Source organism: Aythya fuligula, chromosome 3 (assembly GCF_009819795.1).
Source record: "Aythya fuligula isolate bAytFul2 chromosome 3, bAytFul2.pri, whole genome shotgun sequence".
Classification (NCBI taxonomy): domain Eukaryota; kingdom Metazoa; phylum Chordata; class Aves; order Anseriformes; family Anatidae; genus Aythya; species Aythya fuligula.
In genome coordinates, this window is record NC_045561.1 from 66,282,027 (window position 1) to 66,306,360 (window position 24,334).

At 37.0% G+C, this 24,334-nt stretch overlaps 1 protein-coding gene across 1 annotated transcript; it reads right to left on the bottom strand.

The window, feature by feature from the left end:
- Nucleotides 1-293: 293 nt before the first annotated feature.
- Nucleotides 294-22,432, bottom strand: MCHR2 (melanin concentrating hormone receptor 2). The gene is given in 6 exon segments (XM_032184457.1): nucleotides 294-609; nucleotides 1,577-1,642; nucleotides 1,644-1,691; nucleotides 4,438-4,641; nucleotides 14,563-14,805; nucleotides 22,263-22,432. Coding segments are annotated over 6 exon segments (1,047 nt in total).
- Between the last annotated feature and the right edge of the window lie 1,902 nt (nucleotides 22,433-24,334).

Here is a 24,334-nt window from a genome sequence, read left to right on the forward strand (position 1 = left end):
CAGAGGACTATATTTTTTCTTAACATCTACTTCTGTCTCTGTACATTTGGTTTGTCTACGTACAAATAACCATAGAAAGGCAATGGCACAATAATGAAGAATATTTTTGCAGAGAATCCCTCCTCTACAAGCAATAACCTTTCAAATAGTGGAGCAGATCATCTTATCACACCAACTTTACACTGGTACAATTCCAGTGACAAAGTCACTTCTGAGTTACACTTTGATGAAGGAAGTGAAATCAGGCCTAGCTATAGTGACCAATAAAATTGGCACATAGATAACACATTTTTTCAAAAACTTGACTTCGGTATATTTTCAATGTGTTTGACATCTTGTTCTGCCATCCTTACTTCCATGTTTATGCACCTCCAGAGACGCTTCTGGAAGTTCCCACTGATAGGGATGTAGAGAAATGGATTAATGTTGCTGCTGACATAGCTGAGGCAGATGGAGATGTAGTAGCTCATGTAGAAGGTTAGAGTTGGGTGAGAAACCTGAAGATTCACAAGCTGGATCACATGGAATGGGGCAGCACTTACCACAAACATAATGACCAGAGCGAGCACCATCTTCATGACTCTTTGTTTGGGGATACTGATGTTGTAACTGCAAAATAAAAGGATGCTAAGCATGGAAATTCAAAGTGAGAAAATGATGTCATGGATTGAACATACTGATGAATGGCAGTTATTTGAGACCAAAATCACCTGCAGTGCAAGCAAAGATCAGTTCTCAAAGACTTTTGTTGTTGTTGTTTGTTTGTTTATTTGCTCATTATTTTTTCTGTTAAGGCTGAATTTGATGCTATGCCACACAAATACAGCAGAATTGTTTATGTATAATTGATGAAACACTGACAATTACTTCATTTAAAATGTTTGTCTGTTTTCAACATGAAAACTGTACAGTTTTGCAACATTTTTCAAAACTTGGCTATTAGGAGCTTAAGGAGATGGAGAAGAGAAGCAAACAATACCCCTGCCTGAGGGATTAAAAACCACACTAAAATGTAAATGAATTACCTTTTTCATGGGAAATTGGTAAAGCTGAGATCCAAAACACTTAGTCCCAGAAACAAAACTTGCTGACGAGGAGCCTGGAAACTGTATTTCAGCTTTGTTTTATCTGTCATTTTTGTTGTGTTATCTAGGCTTCCTCAGGCATCCTGTGCCTCCTTGTGAAATGTGGTATGGTGGCTGCTACTAGACTTGGAAGCCATTTCTTCTCAGCATTTCTTGAGACCTTGTTGGGCAGATGCCCTCCTGCAGCCAGAAGTATAGGGTTGAGCCATGCCTTTGTGCTCTCCACAGATAAACTGAGGACTTCTGCCATAATTTTCTTTTCTAATTTTAATCAGTTTCCTTCAAGCTGGGTTATCTTGCTTCTTCCACTGAATCTCATCCCTTATAGGGAACATAATGCAGCATCAAGTCACATGGAAAGTCACATGGTGCGGTGCCCACATGCCATTTTAGGGCTATTCCTTTTAGCCCGTTACAGGCTAGAAACCTACAAAACCTTTACAGCCTGCGCAGAGAATCTGAAATAGGAAGAACAATGAATAGCACTTCACCTTTCTGCTTTCTTGTTCTGCTGATACATATCCCATGTATAACATAAAATTAGAATGTAGCAAATAAAGTGGCAAAGGAAAAAAGAAAGTTGTTATAGTAAGATGAAGTGTATACCTGTAAAAGAAAATGAAAAGAGAAAGAACAATGTGATTACATGAAGAAAATTTCATAGATGTAAAGAAATAAAATTACGTTTTTCATAAAGTGATCTCTGTTTTGTGATTCATTATTAGAGATACATGGAACCTGTTTTTAGGTAGTAGCAGTTATTCAGAACTGTAAGTACATTTAGGAATAAAATCTATGCCCAGCAGTTTGAGAAATACTGTTAACTACAACAAGGCAACCACAAATTATACACCTTAGCTTTCCAAATTCTGCATGTGTGTGCTTTTTTTTCAGCACCTGTAATGAAAATTATTGCAAAATTCCATGCAAGACACAACCTTCTTAGTCCCCTGTGTGGTGGTTTTACCATGCTGGGCAGCTAAACCCCACAACCGCTCTCTCACTCCCCCTCCTTTAGATGAGGAGGGGGAGAAGTAAAGCAAAGAACAACTCACGGGTTGAGATAAGGATAATTTAATTAAAAGGAAATAATTATAATAATTAAATAAAGACTACCATGAACTAAACAATTTAACTAAGGGGAAATAAAAGGGAAAGGGGAAAAAGGGAGGAAAACAAACAAACAAAATAAATGAAAGCTATATAGAAGTGCAGAGGAAAGAAATTACTCTCTACTTCCCACAAATGAGCGATGATTGACCACGTCTTTGAAGCAAAGCCTCAACGCACGCAGCTGGTGTTCGAGAGGAGGACCGATGTCTTCTCAACGAGAGCCCACCCCTCCCCTCTTCTTCCTGTTTCCACCTTTTATTGCTGAGTGTGACACCACATGGTATGGAATATCCCTTTGATTGGTTTAGGTCAGCTGCCCTAGTGATGTTTCTCTCCTCACTTTTTGCCCACCCCCTAGGAGGGTTAGAGAAAGGCCCAATGCTGTGCCACTGCTGCTCAGCAGTAGACACAACACTGGTGTGATAACACTGCTGTTCCAGCTACAAGTACAGAGTATGGCACCGTATGGCCTGCTGCCGGGAAAGTTAACATTCCAGCCAGACCCAGTACACCCTGGTATTTTGCTAGCCTGATAGTAAACCAGTGGTGATGTAGCACTAATTGTTTTCAACCATTCTTGCATCGATCTACAGCATCTTTCCTATTTTTTTTTCCAGTCATTTTATTAAAATTTAAGATATTTTGATTCTATTTCTGCTTTATAAACTGGAGAATTTCCATTAAAGAAGGAAATTATATCTTTTTGTTTTAATATGGTCCTGACAAGTGCACATAGTTTTTTTTTTTTTTTTTTTTTTTTTTTTCTTGTCACTTTACAGATTGACAGCTTAATAACTTGTTAAACTTTCTGGATATTGAATTTAAGTTCAATGTTTTTCAATCCACCAGAGACTCTTTTAACTCATCTTTATACTTTTCTGTGTTAAAACTTCTGAAGCAGAATTAAACAAACCTCTGACAATTGGTCATGCCATCCGAAAGAGGACGGACTAGGCTGAATTCCCCAAATTCTTTCATCCCTGTTTTCCTTTGATTTTATCTGATTTCTTCAGGCCATTGGGGGTCTCATGTCCTTCACAAGTTCTTGAAAATAATCGCTTATATTTCAGTGTTTTCACTGATACCTTAAATCTTCACCAGTGAATTGCATCAAGCTTTCCTGACAGTAAAATATTTTACCTTCTGTACTGCTACATATTTCCTCCCTATTTTTCTGGTGTTCCAAAGTTAGAATTCATTCCATTAAAAATCCAGGACTGGGGGAGGGGGAGAAGAAAGAAAGAGCTGGAACAAAAGAGGCTTGAACACTTTTTTTACTTCCCCCTCCCCCCCTGGGATTTGTCTACATTGGCTAGTAGTACAACTGAGTAGTGCAAATCTAATCTATGGAGTGCAGTTTTTGGTGCTGAGGACCTAGCAAATTATACTCATGTCGGGGAGTTAAACTTTGGATTTTCACTAATTGGATCCTGTGGATTGAGGACTGAGTACACAACAGTGGTTGGAGTCCATACATCAAATTTCTGGATCTCTCTTTTCAGTTTGATTTCACCTGCAAAGAATAAAGATCGTGTGCTTTGAGACTGATGAATAATATGACCACAAGTATGGTAATTAGATACAACTGGGAGACTCACCCCAAAAATACATTCCTGGTCCAAATGAACATGCTAATATAAAAATACCCAGTATCTCCCCAGATTTGCTTTCTGTTCCAAAAAGGCTTCTAAAATTGTCCTTTATGTCCCTTGCTAGCTTTCATTCAACAAGCTGGTTTGGATTCAACAAAAAAACATGATTCTGCTTGGCCATGAGACACTGGAAAGTTTTGTACGCAATTTGAGGAATGTTTAAATTCTTCCATGATTTATCTTTCAAAAATGAAAGTCTGACAAGTAAGGAAGGGCAAAGAGATCCCATTTGTGAACAACAGTTACCCAGACACTGGAAGAAAGGATAAGGAGAGATCCTTCACAATTACTTTTGCTATATGGAGCTGTCTTGCTGACTATGCCTTGCCCTCATTGCATGGGGGATGCCTCTATACTACCAATAAAATCTGAGTTGTTATAATATGAATGACACTAGGATCAGCTTTGGCCTTTAATTCTATTCCATCTGTCCTTCTGTCCGTCCGTCTGTCCATCTATCCATCCATTCATCTACCCACCTCTCAGGGATATCAAAGACAAAATGGGTGGTATACTCAACAGCAACTGTTGAGCAACAGCAACAGTTGTCTCAGAATATTATATGGTCTATAATATGGTCTCAGAACCTTAAATGGCTTAACAGAAAACATCATCAGGTCAGATCAAAAGCACAACTCTCTAAACCATCTTTGAACTTTATTGCTTTTGAGTAGACCCATATGGGGAACACCAGAATAAGTGATGCTACCCATAAACAAAAGTTGACTCAAAATGTCTTTGATCTTGTTCGCAGGTGGGTTAGTCGGAATGGCTGGACAAGGGTGAGGTATCTGTAAAATCAAGTAACAGAGCAATATAATAGAAAAACAGTAAAATATTTAGGTTAATATTGTTGACCTCAAAACATAAATTCAGAGAATAACCATTGCAAGGGAAGGAAGCTGCATTTTTTTAAAGTTTTTGAGTACTACATTTCAGAATAGCATTTATTCAAGCAGTTCACTTAACATTCTACAAGTGTTGTTATAACTGATTATGCTCTTGATCACAACATTCTTTAATTAATATGATGAGAGTTTTTAATAAATTAAAATAGATCAGAATGTAGGAGATAATGTAAAAACTCATACAAGAAGCAAACAGAGACAAAATCCAAGATAAAGTTAGTTCTGGAAAAGGAATGGAGATAATTTAATACATGCAAGACATTTTCAAATACAATTATACTACTTTCTGATATATTTGAGCTGTTGGATTGCTCAAGTCTGTTACAGTAGTAATTTAAATATTTTCTACCTTTTTAAATAGTTGCCACCTAACTGAAGATCCAACTGGAAAACTTCTCTACCTTAAAAGTAACCTTCAGATAGTGGCAGCTTATGATACAAAACAAATTCAGCTTCTGTTTCACGACCTTCACATTTTGTAAAATGTTAGGGTGAACTTTAATATGTCAGATCAAAGTGGATATAGTGAGCAATTTTTGAGCTGAAAGCAGATTACTAAATGCAACAATTCAAAAGCCAAAATAAAGAAAGGAGACTTAAGGGGAGGGATGTATTATGACTAACATGACTGATGCACAGATTAACAACTTTTTTGGGAAACAATAGTGTCAGACCACTTTAGAATAAATTCAGCAGAAGTAAAGAAACATAACAATGTTTTTTTTTTTTTTTTTTTTTCCCCCTTTCTCTTTCTGTCTTTTGCAAATACAGAATCTGGGATGCTGGGTCTAGCTGTAGGCCTATCCAGAAGGTACTGGGTGCAGAGAGTATGCAACAGAGGCTGAAAATGTCCATTGCTCTGAGTCTTGGTACTGCTTTGTAGCTCTCAAGCTCATGGAACTCCACAAAGCAACAAGAAGGGAAGAAGTACAGAATTGTTCTGAAGTGTCTTTGAGGTGATATAATCACAGGAGACTCCCAGAACCCAGCACAAACTGACCTCATTTTGGTGCTGCATAGTTGATCTCCAATGGACACGGCTCTCGTCAGCTGGGTCTCACGGAGGAGACCCTAGCAAAGAGCTGATTCTTGTCACATTGCTGCCAGCAATAAGATCAGTTATGGTCCCACCTGATATGTGATGAGAGGTGTACTCCTAATGGCATCTCTACCTACCACCACTCAGACCATGGGAGACTGGAGGCTGACATCTCAGCCCCATATCCCTGTTGCTGACCCCCTGCAACAGGGAAAGTGCAGGCAGAAGAACCCAATCTCTTCCAAGAGGAGTTGGTGGGTGGGTAAGGAACAAAAGCATCAAAGAGAAATGGGGGAGACACAATTTATGAAGAAAACTCATTTCATCCCATTATTGATTCATAAACCTTCAGTTAATAACAAGCAATGCAGCTAAATGAAAGAAAGCTCCTGGATGTCAAAGTTTTACACAAAAAAGGGGAGAGGAAGATTTGGGGCATTCTTTTTGGTAGAAAATATTTTATGATGAGCCTCTACAAAATGAATCAAAAATTTCATTATCTCCTTTTCAACTACATCACAAACGCATTTTTACATGCATAAGGCCAGAAGAGTTTTACATAGTGGTAATGAAACATGTGGGAGGTAGATAAGCTCAGTTTCTTTTAAAAAGACTGAAAGGTCTGAATCATAGTCACAGAACTCTTTTGAAATGGATTTTTTCTGAAAGTAACTGAAAATGAGTGATTTACTAGCTTTTATAAGAAAGGCAAATGACCAAGAATCTAAACAATACTTGGAAATTGTTTTCTTATGATTGGCAATTCAGTTTCTCTACCAAATTTTATCCTTCATGGCAGAGTATTTAAATTTCCTACAAGATGCAAGCATGAACCTGAAAAATATTACAGGTAGTTTTTCATTGATTTTTAGTGCTTGTAGAACAGAATAAATTGACTGTCCGACAAACAAAACAGTCAAAGCTAGTGTAATAGCAATGTTATGGTGGTTTCAGGCGCTATGTAAGGAGGCACACTTGTTCTAAAGTGCTATTGTCTGCACATGGAATCGCACAGCACTCATTCTCAGCTCTTTAAGAAGATTAGGAAGGTACAACTTTCTTGCTGAAGACTTTTTTTTTTCAGAATCTAATATTTTTGGTGTGTTCTGAAACAAATAAGTAGTAACACAGCAAATGAAAGACTATATCAATCAGTGAACTACTTATCTTATTTACAGATCGTGAAAAAAATCCAGAAAAAAAAAAAAACACCACAATAAAAGCCTGCAAGAGACAGTCAATAACAGTTGAAACAATTAAACAATTGAACGAATAAAAGTCAGCATAACATCATTCCTTATTAAAAGTATTTCATGAAAGAAAAAGAGGTGTAAACCTCAGTTGCTTGGTATTATAGCTCTTGGGCCAATGAAGGTTAAGAATTACTGCATAAGGTTAAGAAAGATTCATATGTCTTGTGATAAGAATTTATTTTCACTCTTGGTTGAGTATGAAATATAGTCTTTTTTTTTTCTTTTTTCTTTTTTTTTTTTCATTATTCAAATCGTGCAATAACCAAGTTCTTTTCAGTAAATAAGGTTAAAGTAATGACCATTATAGTTAGAATCAGCAAAAGGCATTTCTACTGTATGGCATCTTAAAAAACTATGTCTAACATCATGCTGTTATTATGTCATGATGGTAATAAAGAACAGCTTGGTTTTACTGTAGTTCTGTAACAACAGAAAACAAACAAAAACAAACAAAAACAAACAAAAACAAACAAACAAACAAACACCCACAACACCCACAAAGAACAACAAAATCACCACCACCAAAAAAAACAACCTACCTACAAGATACTAAGAAAGAACTTCTCAGAAATCCTCTGTATCAGCAATGTACGAACTGATTTGTATCATTCTTGGCACACCAACTCTCCTGTTTCACTGGCTGCCTCATAGAAATAGCTTCTGACACTGATACTGCTTACAGCATCAGTGTAATTGAGGGTAATTTACAGGCTTATAAGGTTTTTAAAACTTATGATTAGTCCTGCTTTGCACAAAATTTGACCTCTTAGTCTCCACATAAGCATGGTGTACTATGTATGCTTTGAGCTTGCTTTCATTTTTCAAGAGCAGCAAACAGCATCTCCAGGCAAAATAAGGGAAGAATACAACCCTTTTGTAAAAATCAGCAGTGGAGATATTTCCAGATATCAATAATGAAGAAAGTTCCAGTGCATAATACAAAAGCCATTAGTGAATAAACTATGAATTAAAAGTATTTATGAGAAAATAAAAGTATGTAGGATGGAGATAGGACATATGGGGTTTCAAGCACAGAGAAGTGACATTACTAGCTGATGTGGAGTAAGAATTACAGCTAACCAGGCCCCCTCTTCCCGATAGCTGCATGAAAGGTGACAGGACACCATATTACAACCCATCAATCGCCTCTGAGATGTGCCTACTACTTGCCATTCATGGGAGACTGAACTTCAGCTGGTGTGTTCAGCTGGATGATACAAAAGTTCCTTAATGCCTTCATATCTTTTTCCTTCTTAGCAGGAAGGTTTCAGTGAGGTTTCCATTCTGTTTCACTCTACTTAAACTCACAATGTACCTAACCACAAAAATATTGGTTATTTGTTCTTTCATTAAGAACTGTGTATTGCACAAAGATTTTTGAGGTAGGTGAACAAACATACATCAGTATTTATTAGCAGGTTCTGTAGATGATGACATATAGTTAATTTTAGGGATGATAAAAATTAAAGGAGAGAGGGTAGAAAGGGAAAACTTTGGCCAGTGGGAAAATGGGAAGAGATACAATGGGGGGGTCTCCAGACAAATATCCATCTTGGGTATCTTCTCCAGTGCAGTGGGTGGTTCTCCTCATAATACTTTTTCCACAGTATCAATATAGTTTTTATCAGGACCCACTTTTCATAAGTTGTTTCTGTCTATGATGCTGTTGGTGCTGCTGGGAGCATGCTCTGCTGAGATTGCATGCTGCCTTGCTGTTAAGCTTGGGGCATGCATATTTTTGGGTCCACTAATATCAACCAGAAGTTTTGACCATGGGGTAGGAAAAGGGGGGGGGGAAGAAGGGAGGATTCTCACGCTGGTGGCCGTCGCTTCCCATGAGAACCCACTATAACAATGCTGTTGGGTTTGCAGGTGCATGGCCGGGAGGATAACTCCAAGATCCCCAGCGTGGGAACAAGGGAAAGGGCTGCCCCAGAGGCTCTGGGAAAGGCTGCCGCAGCAGCTTGGATGACTGGGCGCAGAGCTGCCAGTGGAAAACTGGCTACAGAGTTTCAGAGAGGGCTGTTAGCAATGCAAAAGGCCGCTGCGCTTAAGGCACCGTGTGACATGTGGCTTAATAGAAGGTATTGCCTTTACTCAAAGGATCAGGGCACAGTGCAGTGCAGAACATGCCAGCAGTGAATGCATCTCATGTTGATCAATGTGGCTGCAGTCTAGTAGTTCAACTAACAAAGTTAGTAAGAAAACTAACTGCATTTGGGTCATTGAAGACCAATAAGGGAAAGAAATGGCATATGGAAAGGAACCCTCTTGGCCTGGGATATGTGCTGAATCCATGTCTTCAGGTTTGAGAGGTACTTGCCACTGCCTATGTGTCTGTTGGCTCCGGTTCCTTATGCTGAGTGGACATCATCTTCCTGGGTTTACAGTTGGGTTTTCATAGGATTCTCACAAACGTAAAAGGCAGGTGAGGGTACTAAAATCTGGCGTGTATTATACTTGTATTTCCCTACATGTTGTAAGATGACTTTTCATATTTTCTGGATCAATTATTTTGCTCTACATTTTAACATACCAATATATGACTATAAAGAGATAGTCTTTCCCTGGGTTTCTAATTCTTATCATTAGTATTCATCAGAGCAAAAGAAAAAAAATGTTTTTTAATGACCTTGAAAATGAAAAGAAAATAATTAGACAGAATGGAATGAAAACACCACCACAAATTCAAGGGTAAAGGTAAATATAAGGGTAAATGTAAATGATTCTTTTTCTTGATAGAACTCAGACTTTTTCCAGTCTGTCAGTATTCTGATTCATGCAGAGAAATATCATAGCCTTCCACAAACAATAAGAAATAAATATCACCCCAAACACAAGCAGCTTTTGTCTTTTTTTTTTTTTTTTTTTTTTTTTTCTTTTCGGTAGATTTCTTATTGGCTGCTTCAGTTTAGAAGTAATTCTCAATCTTGCCTATTGTCTGATGATATAAAATCAATTTGTGAAATAAAAAGTGAAAAGTGCATTTGGGAAAAAATGCTGTTTTGAAAATAAGGGTAATTTCTGCCTCAAACAGACAGTGGATTTTAAAGGCACACGTGGCCCTCATCTGCCAAAGTAATTATCAGTAATAATCATGTCTTTTGTTCAGAATAGTCTGAAGAGCACTCACCTGAAACAAACAATAACAGGAGTGTCTGGGCTGTGTCTCTGATGCAGTGATGGACAAGGAGGCAGTGATGGAGCTTGCAGAGCTCCAGAAAGGTGCAGGGCACCAGGTACATGGTACCTGTTACCAATGACTATTACTGAATTTTTTTTGCCTTTCTGCCAAGCTTGCTGTTACAATGCTGCTTGGAGGAAGGTCTATGAAATCAACCATCACCAAAGGTACATGGTATGATCATGAAACCCAAGATGACAGTTTGAAAGAGAAAATATTTTGTGGGACCATATGGTTCTAGTTAATGTAGCTAGCTCCACATCATCTTGTCTGATTTCTAGCAAGTCCATAAGCATGTGGTCATACTTAATGTCATGCACATACAACAACAAGAAGGGAAACCTATCCAAGAGCTTAGATTTTTCCTCACTTCTTTTCTCCCTGCCTCTGGATATCTTAACCTATTACATGTGACATCCCATGGTCTAACATTATTATGTATTGCCACAGTATCGTATATTATTGTTGTTAATATAACTAATTAACATCAATAATCCAATTAATGCTAATCATGCATTATATGCATTGGTTTAAAATATTTGGACTGCTCCAAGAGGCAGCAAAGTGTACCACACTCAAAGGCAAATGACAGTCTTCCCAGAAGATGCAGCGAATGTCTTTTTCTTCCGGCTGGGGTGTTTATGGCTGCCTGTGAAGTAAAGCAAGGAGCAAAGGAGAAATGAGTGTGAAGACTGAAAAAATGGATTAGTCCATGGCAAATCAAGTGGTTCTGGTTTTAAATATCTGAAAGCCCACGACTTTCATAGAGATATAACCCACCCTACCAGTAATACTGCCTTGGTAAATATTAGAGCAATATTACAGCAATGGGCAAATCAGGAACATATTTTCTCATGCCTGCTGCTGCAAAGACTGGCAACACCTGCCTGCCTCTTCTCAGCTGTCACAGAGCTACTTACTCCAGATTTATCTTCCCAGCCTCACCTCTCCATTTATACATCTGAAACCTTAAGAGAATTGGCTAAATAAATATTTATGCAGCTATCTAAACTGACTGATTCCCTATGTAACTCTTCAACTCCAGGCATCTTTGCTCAGGGAACATTTCCCATGCACAGAGACACTTCACAAGTAGGATATTCACAAAAAAAGAATATTTATTGTCTATTAAAATAGCCAACAGACAACCAGGACTACTGATCTCCTAGGCTAAGTGTTAATGCTCTCATTAACGGTGAAGGGGCATCTTCAGACTGAACGGTGAAGGGGCATCTTCAGACTGTTTTTTTTTTTTTTTTTTTTTTAGTATTTGATACCTCTTCATGCCAGTGTTTCTCTTCTTGAACCTTTGAGATGCCAACTGTTTTCACCTCAACAATCTTATCTCTGGATGCACTTTTACCTTTCTTAGCATGCATAGTTCTAATCTAGCTATTTTCTCACAGCTTAGCGTGTTTTCCCAGGAGACTGAACTAAGTCTCAGCTGTGTCTGTATTCATCTGTGCTATACCTAAAGCAGGCTTGGGATTACAGACAAGTGAACCCCTACCAAGAGGTTTACACCTTTTCTTATAACCCAAGTTTGCAGAACTAGTCAGAAGGAAGTGCAGCCTGTACGAAGGGAGCCAAGCAGGGGCATTTTGCTGTTACATGCTCCACTGGATTCATGATACAGGAAATGAGATATGCTTCACAGACTCCTGCCAGACAAAGAAAATCTAGGGTGGGTTTTATCAGCTATGTCTTGTGGGCCATGCAGGAATAAGGAATGATGTGACTTCTGAAATTGCATTAGTTATTTTGGAGATTTAAGGCTTGGCTCTTTTTTTTTTTTTTTTTTCAAAACGACATAGGTAAAAAATTCCTTTGCTAGTTTAAAGACACTAACATTACTAATTGTAATTTAAATCCCTTTTGAATGAATATCAAATGGCTTTCTTGGAATGTTCCAGTTAACAACTTCAGTATAGGACATTACGTTGGACCGTGTTTTCACCCATCCCTCCTCTCTCACTAGACTTCAACATAAATCAATATTTGGAAAATAAGAAATGCTGCCTGCAGTGTACACAAGCCTGATTTCTCTTAGGCCATATTTGTATCATGATATTAGGCAGATTTTCTCTTGGTCTACATGACAGTAAATTACATTGGGATTGTTATCTACACGTGCCTACATGTGTCCTCATGCAAAGAAGATGTGAGCTGCTTCTCAGGAATTTCTCTCTTAGCAGATAGACAAATGTTCTCATAACAAGGTTTTATTCAGGTTTAATTTACGTGATGTTTGCCTATGACGTAAACATGAATCTCTATTAAAAATGCATTTGATATTTATTTTGGAAACTTTCTCATAAATTTTAATATACATGCAAAACTTGCATAGTTTTTACAATTATCCTTTGTGTGTTTTTCTTTTTTTTTTTTTCTTTTTTTTTTTTTTCCATATCAAAGCGAGTAATCAAAAGCAAATTTTACCCATTGCACCCCTTATAAAATGACCCTTAAAGCTCCATGGAGAGAACAGCTGTTTTTACCACTTCTTAAGATCTTAAAAAGAAATTCGATTTTCAACAGGAAATGCTGAAATAGTAAAGTCTCTGTTGGATGAGTGCGTGACATCGTTCTCTCGTGTTATGAAGATGAGGATTTTGGGGAATAAAAACATTATCCAGCAATATGACAGATATTAATTTGCATGTGGTAGCCATTTTATTCAGCTCAAGCTTCTTTTGGAAGTGCCTTCCCAGTTCTGACCCACTTCTGTCTTACTTGAGAAGTACTTTAATTTTTGAGAAATGTGAAAAAGAACGTGAAGCTGTCTTATGATGCATTAGCTATAGCATTATTAAGGCATAATCACGTTTCTTGCTTTTATTGTGAATTTGTGATGATTTTACTGTCAAACAAAATCTGATAAACTCTGCTGATTTTTTACAAAACAGATGGTTTAATCTTTTCACCTAATAACAGCTTCCAGGTGGATTCAGAGGTGATTTTATCAAGCACTAAACCATTTGGGAGCTAATTATCTGAAAACCCTTTGTCTCTCGGCAGTACTGTCATAATGGGTATTAATGGGTCATAATGGGCAGTGATTGGGAGAGAAATAATTTGAAGAGCCTTCCCTAAGCAAATATTATTGAGATGGAAAAACTTGCTCAAAATAGCACAGGCTTACACTCAGTATTTACAGGAATATGGGGAAAAAATGTCCATTTTTAAGAGCTGGGTTTTATTTGGTACATAAACTAACTTTTATACTGTGTTTTGATATTTTGCCTTTTCTCAGTAGGAGACCATGTCTTTTCCCTGTCTTAATACTTACCTGTCCTTTGCATAAAGATTTTTTTTTTTTCTCCAAACAGAATGACTAGAGTTACTATTATGTGCAAATTCTTTAGAAACATAAGAAAAGGCTGTCTTCTATCACATTACTCACATGCAAATACAAAACAGAGTTTCTGAAATGCACTTCAAAGGAAATTATAATTTCTTGCCTTTTTTTTAACTGCAAGTTAACCAAATAATATTTCTGATATTGTTCGTTAGTTTAGCTTCTGTATAATAGCCACATATTATCAATTTCAAAATTATTTTTAACTTTCAAATTTCTACCTTCTGCTCTCTGTCTTACAATATTGTTTCTCCCTCTCTCTAGTGACTACATTCCATTTCCATGTAAGCATTCTGTCTTATATGTTGCTGGTTCAATAGCAACCATCCTTCCCATTTATCCTGGCTCGCAAGTCAAAAGTTGTCTATTGAATGTCATCTTAAATGATTGACTAGTGTCTTGTGCTATGAAGGGAAGATTGTCTTCTTCATGCTCTCTCACATACAAATAACCTCTTTGGTCAAAAATAGACTTTACTTTCCTGATCCTGGCCATTTTTTGCTTAAGATCAAGACCACTGAGAAGCTGTTTTTGAAATCTGAAGTGATGAACAAAGCTAAAATTCTTGTTATACTCTTACTACATTTTAATAAAGATAACAGATACAGTACATTTATGCAGGCTGCCTTGAAGCCATTTTTTTTAATCTTACACTGAAATGTTTGAAATAAATCTAGTTTCAGTGAAATCAAGCCATTACTAGAAGTTGGACATCTAAAGAGAATCCACAGAACAGTAACAGTGGTACTGAGCAGGATCTTGCAAAACTTTGTGCATAGCATGGTGCTATAGCAAGAATTAAAATATTTATTCCACCTCCACAAATGCCAAAAAAGGAAACATGCAATTAAAAAAAATGTTAACCATGACTGGCATTACTTCTCTTTCTCAAATTACTACAGATTTGCATAAACACAGGTATTATTGTCCTTGAATGAAAGGTATAGACTGAAAATCTGAAAGCACATACCTGTCCAAACTCATTGCAGTCATAATGGCACTGCATGTAAGCTGGTTGCATGTGTCCAGGGAGGTAATGATGGTACAAAGAAGGCTGCCAAACACCCACTCGCCTCCATGTGCCCATTGGTGAATGAGGAAGGCCATGCCAATTATATGAACTAAATCTGCTATAGCCAGATTGCAGATGCAGATATCTGTTTTTTTTTTTTTTTTTTTTTTTTTTTTTTTTTTCTCAGTTTTCTTCTTAGTTCTGCAATAAATTGGGGGACATGAAGACGATTCCTTGACATAGTTACCATATTGTTTCCCAAGTATGCTGTTGATATAATGGACCTTAAAACTGATCTGAACATAGGTGAGTACACTGCTGGAAAAAGTATTTTAAAGTCAGGGGACATCTGTCATACCAAAGATATTTCATAATAAACATTTTAGGCTTAAAATACATATATATATATAATATGTAGATTGTTCATAGCTTTGGTTTCCAGTGAAGTTTAAAGGGCTATTTAATTTATTAACAGTAATCCCTTTTCTCCTTTTCTCCTTTCAAAATTATAAAGAGTTCAAAAGAAAGAAAGGTTTTATGGAGATAGAAACTAACATAAATAGGAAGAAAGAGCAGGTGATCTGTAAATGTAGTTAATCCAGGGTTGAATCACTAAAAAATGCAGGCAGAACATTGTTGAGTGCTTGAGGTAAAATGGTACTGCTAAAAGAGGAAGGGTCCTCCAAGAAAAGAATAATATGCAGTCAAATATTTAAGGACAGTCTCATAAAGTTTACACCTACGTAAGGAACACAACTGAATTAAAACTGTATGCACAGTCTTCACCTAAGTACTGAGTCTATTTTTACCAGTTTCATAATGTATTTATTATACAGTTTTTGTGTGAAATATGTGCTTTCCTAGATTTATTTCCCAAACTCTAATCTCTATCTTAATATACATTCAAATTTAGGCTTAAAGGAATGTTACACAGGCAGTTAAAAGAGCTCCTGACTTTAAATTACCGTATTTTATACAAATCAAGGGAAGAGACACAAAGCATTTTTTAAAAGCATCAATATTTATAAAATATTTTTATTCACAGAACTTTATGTAAAATGTCCTTACTCACAGTGTCCATATAGGAATGCTATGGATTCCTATGTAGATTCATACAGGAATCACCTTATCTAACTTCATTTACATATTAGATATCTACATGTAGCATAAGTTATTTGCCTGGAGTCCCTCTCAGTATCTCTAATCCATTTGCTATTTTTTGTTTGCTTGTTTTTCAACCTGTTCCAAAGTACCAGTTTGCTTGTCACTTTCACTGAAAGACACAGAAGGATCTGCAGCCGGGAGAACTCCTCCTGGCTGCCCACATACTGCATTCTCTATGACCATCATTTCCTAAAAGGAACCATGTGAGAAGAGTTCATCGTTTCATATTTTTTATGTTACCTTCATTGCATGTTATAAACTCTGAAATAACTACATTTCCAAAGACAGAAATTTAAGCAAGAGGGAAGGAGCCAGACAAAAGTATTTATTTCTAACCTTTTAAATAAATTATAAAGCATGATTCACTGCCATCTGGTTATGATGCTGAAACCAAAGCCAGACATCTATAAAGTATATCTGTTGGCACTGACGACTAGAACTTGTGGAGAGAATGACGCATATGTGATCTTTTTCCTCTAATGCCTACAGCTTTTTGAAAATTGAAGGATCTAAAATCTCCAGGAAAAGCAAAGCCCCAAACTGTGTTTCCTGTAAGACATCAAATGGTACCATTATGTTCAAACACATAATTTTCAGAGCATCTGAAAACTGCATGAACATGCCATTTAATTCACATTAATAGGGTAAATCATACAAAATGAGAAAAAACTTTTGAACTCTAAACAACAACTTCAAATTCCATGCTCTCAGACTTTATGTTAAATTTAATCAACAAAGAATATTTGGTGCACAGCTTAAAGCTACCAAACTTCTGCCAAAGGGGAGTACAAGGGATGGACATGGGAGATGTTTTTGAATACACATTAAATTTGGCTGAAATATTCCCTAGGTGTTTTGTGTTTAACTGAGACATCCAAATGGAACTGCCCAAGAGGTGAGATCACAACAGAGGGTGAGTAAAATTACCACCTCAGCAGTTCCATGGATAATGTGATGGGAAATGTTGCAATACCCACTCTTCCATGCTTTACACTGAGGTTTGGAAAACTATTCCTGGATAGGGCATAGGGCTTTCTTACAGATTTTTGTATAGTTCCCTGTACAGCCATAGACATTTTGTAGAAGCCACGATATTTAAATGGTAACCCATGCAGTAAACTTTATAATATCAAATCATTTTGGCTACATTTTGTACTTTAGAACAGCTTTACATTTTATTAAGGCAGGGGTGCTTGTGTTCTGCCAAAAACAGTCCCTTTACAAAAACAAAACAAAACAAAACCAACAAACAGACAAAAAATCAACCAGTCATATAATAGCTATAGCCTCAGTTTCAAATTTTTCATTCTTTCAGTAATTTCTTCTGTCTTACCACAAACTTGAAAGCTTTTCATCAGTTTCTCAAGCCATATTAACTGGACAATTCTTTTTTTCCACCCAAGGAAGAATAATTTGCATCTCTGAAACATCCAAGTATCTACCTATAAAAAATGTACAAAACCATAGCTGCTGTTCAGAAAAATCTGTGAATATGTCAAATCTGTAGCTAGTCCTATTCTCTCTTTAATTCTTCTTCTACAGATTAAACTAATTAAAAATAGATTTGAATGATCCCAATCAAATACAAAAAGAAATGTTGAGCAGACACAACACTCTGATAATCTGTGCGCTGGCTGTGACTCCAGCCACAACTTTGAAGAACATAATAAGTGCATTATATGTTGTCATCAGTCATTATTTATCCCCTCCAACTTCATTATGTATTGTCATCAATATTTATTTATCTCCTCCTGGACACAGATTCTTCACTAACTAGAAGCTTAAGTGTTAATTTACAAGTGATCTTCCAGGTCAAAGACAAGATGGTTTACAAATATCACACATCTACAAACACAAGCAAATACCCTTTCTTCAAACAGGAAGAGCGAACATGTCGTGCTACAACAGCAGGTAGCACCAGCTGTAAGGTCATTCTTCTGTCCTCCCTACACTAAAAAATCTGAATGTTTCCATCTAACCAGCTCGAGCTGGAAGTGTTTTTGAGTTTCCAGCAGTGAGGTCAATCACTTCCCTTGTGCTTTCAAGCTTGGAGACCCTTGGGCCCTGAAAACAGCAGGTCCAAAAGTAGCAGCTTTTATAGCACTATGAGTGCTGCAGAGAAACAGTACTTAGGGGGTAACTTTTCCTATCTAAGACAGGTATATGTCTGTCTAAGGTATATGACAAAGATGATATGAATAACCCTCTCTCCATGGAGACCCAGATGACTGGCTTGGTCAGTCAAAGTTATGCTGAAAAAAAATCATTGACACTGAACAGTTGCATAAGGCCTATAAAATTTTTGTAAGACTGAATCTTACCCTGTATCCATTATAAAAAACTGTACACAGAAATGACAACCTTTCTATTCTACATGTTTGACTCCATGCCTTCTCTCATTCAACCATACCTGACAACAAATAGTTCCAAGTAATTCAACTATCTAATCTGTTGTATCAGAGATTAACAATAGCTATATGTTTTTCCAAGATTTTTAGTCCAAAAATATATTAATGCTTAACTGAATCTCATAGTCAAGCCAGATAACATCACTTAAAGACGTTTATGAATTACTGTGCCAGTGTCATCATGGGAAGTCCCATATTTCTAGCATTACTTTTGAAAATATGTATATTTTTTTTCCGAAACAAATAGAATCACAAAAATTAGAGTAAATTGTCAGCATAGTGTTTCATTACAGAAACTCTTAGCTTTTCTATCTCAGCTAGGCAAAAGAACAGAGCATGTGGGGCATGTTGTAGGGCGCTGAGTACATTGTTTAACTTTTTTTTTTTTTTTTTTTTCCTGATTTAGGAAAACTAAGAACCTAAGATTGGAAGAGATAACCCTTGTCACAGCACAGAGTTATCCACTGTTGCAGGCAAACAAATTGTAACAGACCCTCTCATAACAAAGTAGTTTCATTGTAGAAATGATGTTTTTAACTTCCACTAATCCTATTGAAGGCAGTCACAAGACAACACTGCTCTGGAGAGTAGAAATTGCCTTCCAGTTATCAGTCTGCACAATAGCCCTTCTACCAGTCTTGGCCTTCAGTTTAAAGCCTTTTGGTGTATTTGGTCCTGATTTACAGAGAACAAGCATACACCTCTGAGACTTATTTTTATTTTTAAAACAAACTTAGCTGAATTTTCTTAATTCTTGTTCCTTCTGGTTCTAGCAATTGTTCTTTTCTGTTCTTTTCCAGACTAGGCTTCTCTTTCCTGGAAACAGCTGGTGAGAATTGTATTTCAGGCCTTGTTGTGAGCCTGAAGAATGGCATTAGCAGCTCCCTTTTCCCTCCGGAAAGGCAGAGCCTTTATATTACATACATTACATCTGTGTGTGCCTCTCATGCAGCTTTAGCCTACTGACAGCCCACAGCAATCCCAGGAGTTTTTCATCTGTTGTTTTCCAACTGACAGCAGTGCTTCCTACTTATTATAAAAGAAAAATAAAATTCTGTGGCTTTGTGCTATTAAACATTGCAGTAGTTGTTTTGCTTTCATCCCTGTTTTATTCTTTATCTAATTCTTTCTTTATGACAGTCTTAAACTCCATAACATCAGCCAAATTTCCAGAGTATGACATTAGAAATACCGTTGACACAACCATATACTTTACTCCAGATCTCTGAGGGAAGATAAGAAATCTGACTGGCCCTACAATCAGTCCCTGAAAGTTCCAAGTTATTTCCCCTGAAAATCTTTTCTGAAAACTTGTTTCTTATTAACATCTTGAAGTACCATCCATACATTAACTATTTTTTTTTTCTCATCTTGTAATTCTTGAACTGCTTGGATTTTTCGTTAGCCAAATCAATATTTTTCAGCATGATAATATATAACATCTGATAACAAAATCTCTGATCTGAGTAGATTAGTCATGCTGTAGCACTTTCATAAGTTTTCTGGTCATTACTTTACTTCCAGTGGTGAGTACAACTCCAACTGAAGACTCAGAATGCAAGTAATAAGTGCTGTAAGACTTATTTGCAATCTCTATTTCAGGAAATGTTATTTTAAGAAATGGTATTAGATATCTTATTAAAAATCAAGTTAATCTGAAAAGTTTTATTTATAGGTAATTCAAATTGTATTTGAATCCCTTTTTTCTTCTGCAAGAGACTATTTCTTCAAAATTTAAAGTTAGACTAATGTGGGTGATTGGGTTTGTCTGGATCCCATTCCACCCTCCAAACAAAACCATAGCTATTCTCCCAGCAGCTGGTCTGCCAAAGTCAGTAGATTTATATAAAACACTTGCTAGCAGAACTGCAGTTTGGGAGGCCAATATTTGTAGGTTGCTGGGATGAAGTTTATCATAGCCTACTGGCTGACACTGAACTCTTGCCGTGTTTTCTCCACCATTTTCTTTTTAAATTAATAGCAACATATCTCAACTCCCTCTATTATTCTCTAGGGATTAAATTAATTCACACATGGAGGGCCAGTCATTGAATTAATTTTTAAATTAGATATCAGTGCACAGGCATATATTACATGCAAGATTTGTTACGTCTTTTAGTTACTCTCTCACAGTAAATTGCAGATAATATCATTTTAATTCACACTTTAAAATGCTTGTCACTGGCTAGTGGACCTGCAAACTGGGGAGCTGAATTTCCAAAGTTCATTCTTTTTCACATACCTCCATCAGTAAAGCATTAGTTAGGCACTGGAATGGGTTGCTCAGGGAGGTGGTGGACTTACTGTCCCTGGGGGCTGTTTAAGGTAAGGTTGGATATGGTACTTAGGGACATGGTTTAGTGGGTAATATTGGTGGTGGGGGGATGGTTGGACCAGATGATCATGGAAGTCTTTTCCAGCCTTAATGATTCTATGATTTCTTACCGGTAAGTAAATAACTTGTTAACTAGAGAAAGAATTTAGCTTATTTCTCTCTTAGAAGTGCTGACTCTATAATGCTAAAAAACTTGAAATATATACATGAAAAAGTATGTTCAATAAAGAAAAAAGAGACATCTCTGAAGCAGAGTCATTGAGTAGAATCAAACCTGCATGATGGAAGGTGGGAATTTGACACAGTTATTTTTCAAACTGCAGTTGCATTTCAAATATATATTCATCTATAGAGTATGAGGTTTGTGGTTGTCCTTTTAACTGCTGGTAACTACCACATTAACTTTTTAATGCACTATTTTCAAATTCTTTTTCTATGTATAAATGTTCATGTCCATAAATTTGAATGCTTGCAATTTTATTGAGCAAATATGGTTTAAATTAAATTTTTTTAAGTCATTGTCTGTGTTTATTCCCTCTGTCTCTCATATTTGAATTTAAGTTAGACAAAGGCCTTTCACCAGGGGAAAATATCTTTGTTCTTTCTCAGTTTCCTTCCATTCTATTACTTTAAAGACTGTTTTTTAGAAACTCAATGATTTTTTTTTCTTCTCTATTCATTCATGCATTTTAAAAGTCATATTACGATTATGTCCATTTCAGACATACTGTTTCCATATTTGCTCTCTTCAGTGTTCAGATCATGAATTTAGTACTCTCAACTGCACCAATCATCAGATTTTTGGTAGTTTCAAGGGAAATTTACTAAAGCTCAGGGGCTGACAGACACCCAGTCCTAGGCTGGCCTTAGGAAATCTTTCCTTTAAAAACCTGTTATGTAAGAGTGGAGTCTATCTGTTGGAGTCCATCCCTTGCTGAGTGTGACATTTATTAGTTTATCCTCTCATATTTCTTTATGTTAAATTTTCATTGCAGATAATAGCCCCTTCTTCATGATTCATGCTTGTGGCTTTAGAGTCTGTGATTGTATGTGCCAGTTGGAAGACAGTTACTTATTATATACAAAAAATCTCCTCTTAATATTATGTGACCAGAAGATTTTTTTTTTAGTAATATAAAGGATGTTTGGGTCAGATTTTATGACCCAAAAATCTTTAGCAACTTCAGCAACTTTATCTTCTCAGAATACATCAAAAATATTTTGAGGTATGAATTCTTGGCATGTGAGAATACTTGACTGGCACTAAGTCCCTTGTCTCCAGAAGCCAGATGCTGGAAAAAAGTATTATGTTCTAGGAAGCTGCAGTAAATGGGCAAAAGGTACATGGAGATCTTTCATTGAAATAATCTGAGATAGAAGTACAGTTTTCAGTCTTAAAAAAAATTCTTTAAAAATTGTAGCTAGCACTGTAACCGAAGTTTAAAGTTTTGTCTAGCTTTTTCTGGTGCCAGTAAGAAGATTGCTGTTAACTACAACGAAAGCCACAGAAGACATGCATTTCATTTTCCTTGAATGTTCTTGAAGTCAACCATGCACTTAAGTGTTTTCTTATAACAGAAAAGGCTAAGCAAGCCTATATTCCCTCCATCTGTTCTGTCTATAGTCAATTTATTTATTTATTTATTTATTTTAAAATACATGTCTTTGCAGAGCAATTCACTCGATTAGTGTGGTCATTGTTTATTTTGTTCAGCAATAAATCATTTTACCAAATGTACTCAGTTCTATACCTTATTATTGTGTACACAATGAGGATATTTCCAGCTAAGCCTGCTGAACAGATAATCCCAATCAGAGAGGGAATGACGTTTGTCTGCAGCACCCCAGGAGCTGGGAGGGGACACAGCCAGGACAGCTGGCCAGGATGGCCACAAGGATGTCCCACACCATGTGGCGCCATGCTCAGCAGTAACATATGGGGGAAAGGAGGAGGAAGGGGGGGCACTGGGGTGATGGTGTTTGTCTTCCCAAGGAACCATTCAATGGCATGAGCTCTGCTTTCCTGGACATCGCTTAATAGTGAATTAATGCTTTGTTTTGCTTTGCTTGCACCTGAAGCTTTTACTTTATCTAGTAAAACATTCTTGCCTCAATCTATGAGTTACTGCACTTTTACCTTTTTGATTCCCTTCCCTGTCCCGCCTGGGGAGAGTGAGTGAGCAGCTGTGTGACATTTGCCTGCTGAGGTTAAACCTCAACAGTAAGTTGAGTGAACAGTAAGAGTGAACTACAGTAAGTGAGGAAGAGATGCCATCCAAAGGGACTTGGACAGGCTTGAGAAGTGGGTCCATGTGAACCTAATGAGGTTCAACAAGTCTAAATGCAGGATGCTGCACCTGAGCTGGGGAAATCCCAGATGTTAGTACAGACTAGGAGAAGAACTTATTGAGACCAGCCCTGCTTAGAAGGACTTGGGTGCTCTGGTGGATCAAAGCTCAACATGAGTTGGCAGTGCGTGCTTGCATCCCAGAAGATCAACTGCATCCTGGGATGCATTAAAAGAGGTGTGGCCAGCAGGTCGAGGGAGGTGACTGTCCCCCTCTACTCTGCCCTCGTGAAGCCCCACTTGGAGTACTGCGTCCAGGTCTGGAGCCCCCAGCACAAGAAGGATGTGGAGCTGTTAGAGTGGCACCAGAGGAAGGTCACAAAGATGATCAAGGGGCTGGAGTACCTCACCTACAAAGACAGGCTAAGAGAGCTGGGGCTGTTCAGCCTACAGAAGAGAAGGCACTTGGGTGACCTCATCACAGCATTTCAGTACTTAAAGGGGCCTTATAAAAAGGATGAAGGACTCTTTACTCAGAGAAATAATGATAGGAGTAAGGGGAATGGTTTTAAACTAAAAGAGGGGAGATTTAGATTAGAGGTGCTCTGTATCCATACTTCCTCTGACATGCTATTACCATGCAAAATCTGAGTTAGTAAGGAAAACAGCACACCTAAGTTCAACCGTAAAAGCAAAACCTATATGCTTAGCATTGTGAAGATAAGAACATTGTGAAGATAAGATACATTTTATTATCATGGAAAGAAATTTTGTACAGTACAAAAGAAAACAAAACTTAAAAGAGAGCAAAGTAAATAGAAAGGAAGGAGCAGTTTTGGAAAAGTGAAAGAGCCCTTAACTGACAAGTCTAAAGACCATAATTCAAGAGCAGAAATTTGAAACTTATGCAAACTTGTTTAAAGCAGATACATATGAATTTGTGAAATCCAGAAATATGTCGGGTTTCTGAATCAGTCCAGAAAGCTGCACAAGGAAGCAAGTGAGGATTCTGATGATCTTTACTGCATTGTTTTCAAGATGAGATCTCTAAACTCTGACTTTACAATGGCTAAAAAATATCTTTTCTTTTTTTGTTGATGTGGCAACAAAGGTGGAGAAAAGTTAGCTGGTTATTTCTCAGAGTTTTTTTTTTTCCAAGGAAATGACTATCATTTGCACTGAAATAAGCTATTCATCCTACTCTGATTAGACAGAATTTCATTATTTACTTCTGAAATATTGAAACACCTTCATTGCTTCTTTTCATATGCTTCCTCTGGCATTTGTGAAGATTTCATTGTTAAAGATTCTTAAAAAAAATCTGCCTATGAATTATTCAAATTAAGTATGATCTGAGCACTGTCAAGTGTCTAATCTCCCGCCTAAGTAAAACTGTTGTCTTGTATTATAAACCAATTTTAATGGGTATGGTAGGACTCTGGTGATGTTGGGATGCTACTATGTTTGTCTTTCTTGCCCATGCTTCCCCTGAATTTTTGTAACCTCTTTGATGTGAACAACATGCCCTACATTACA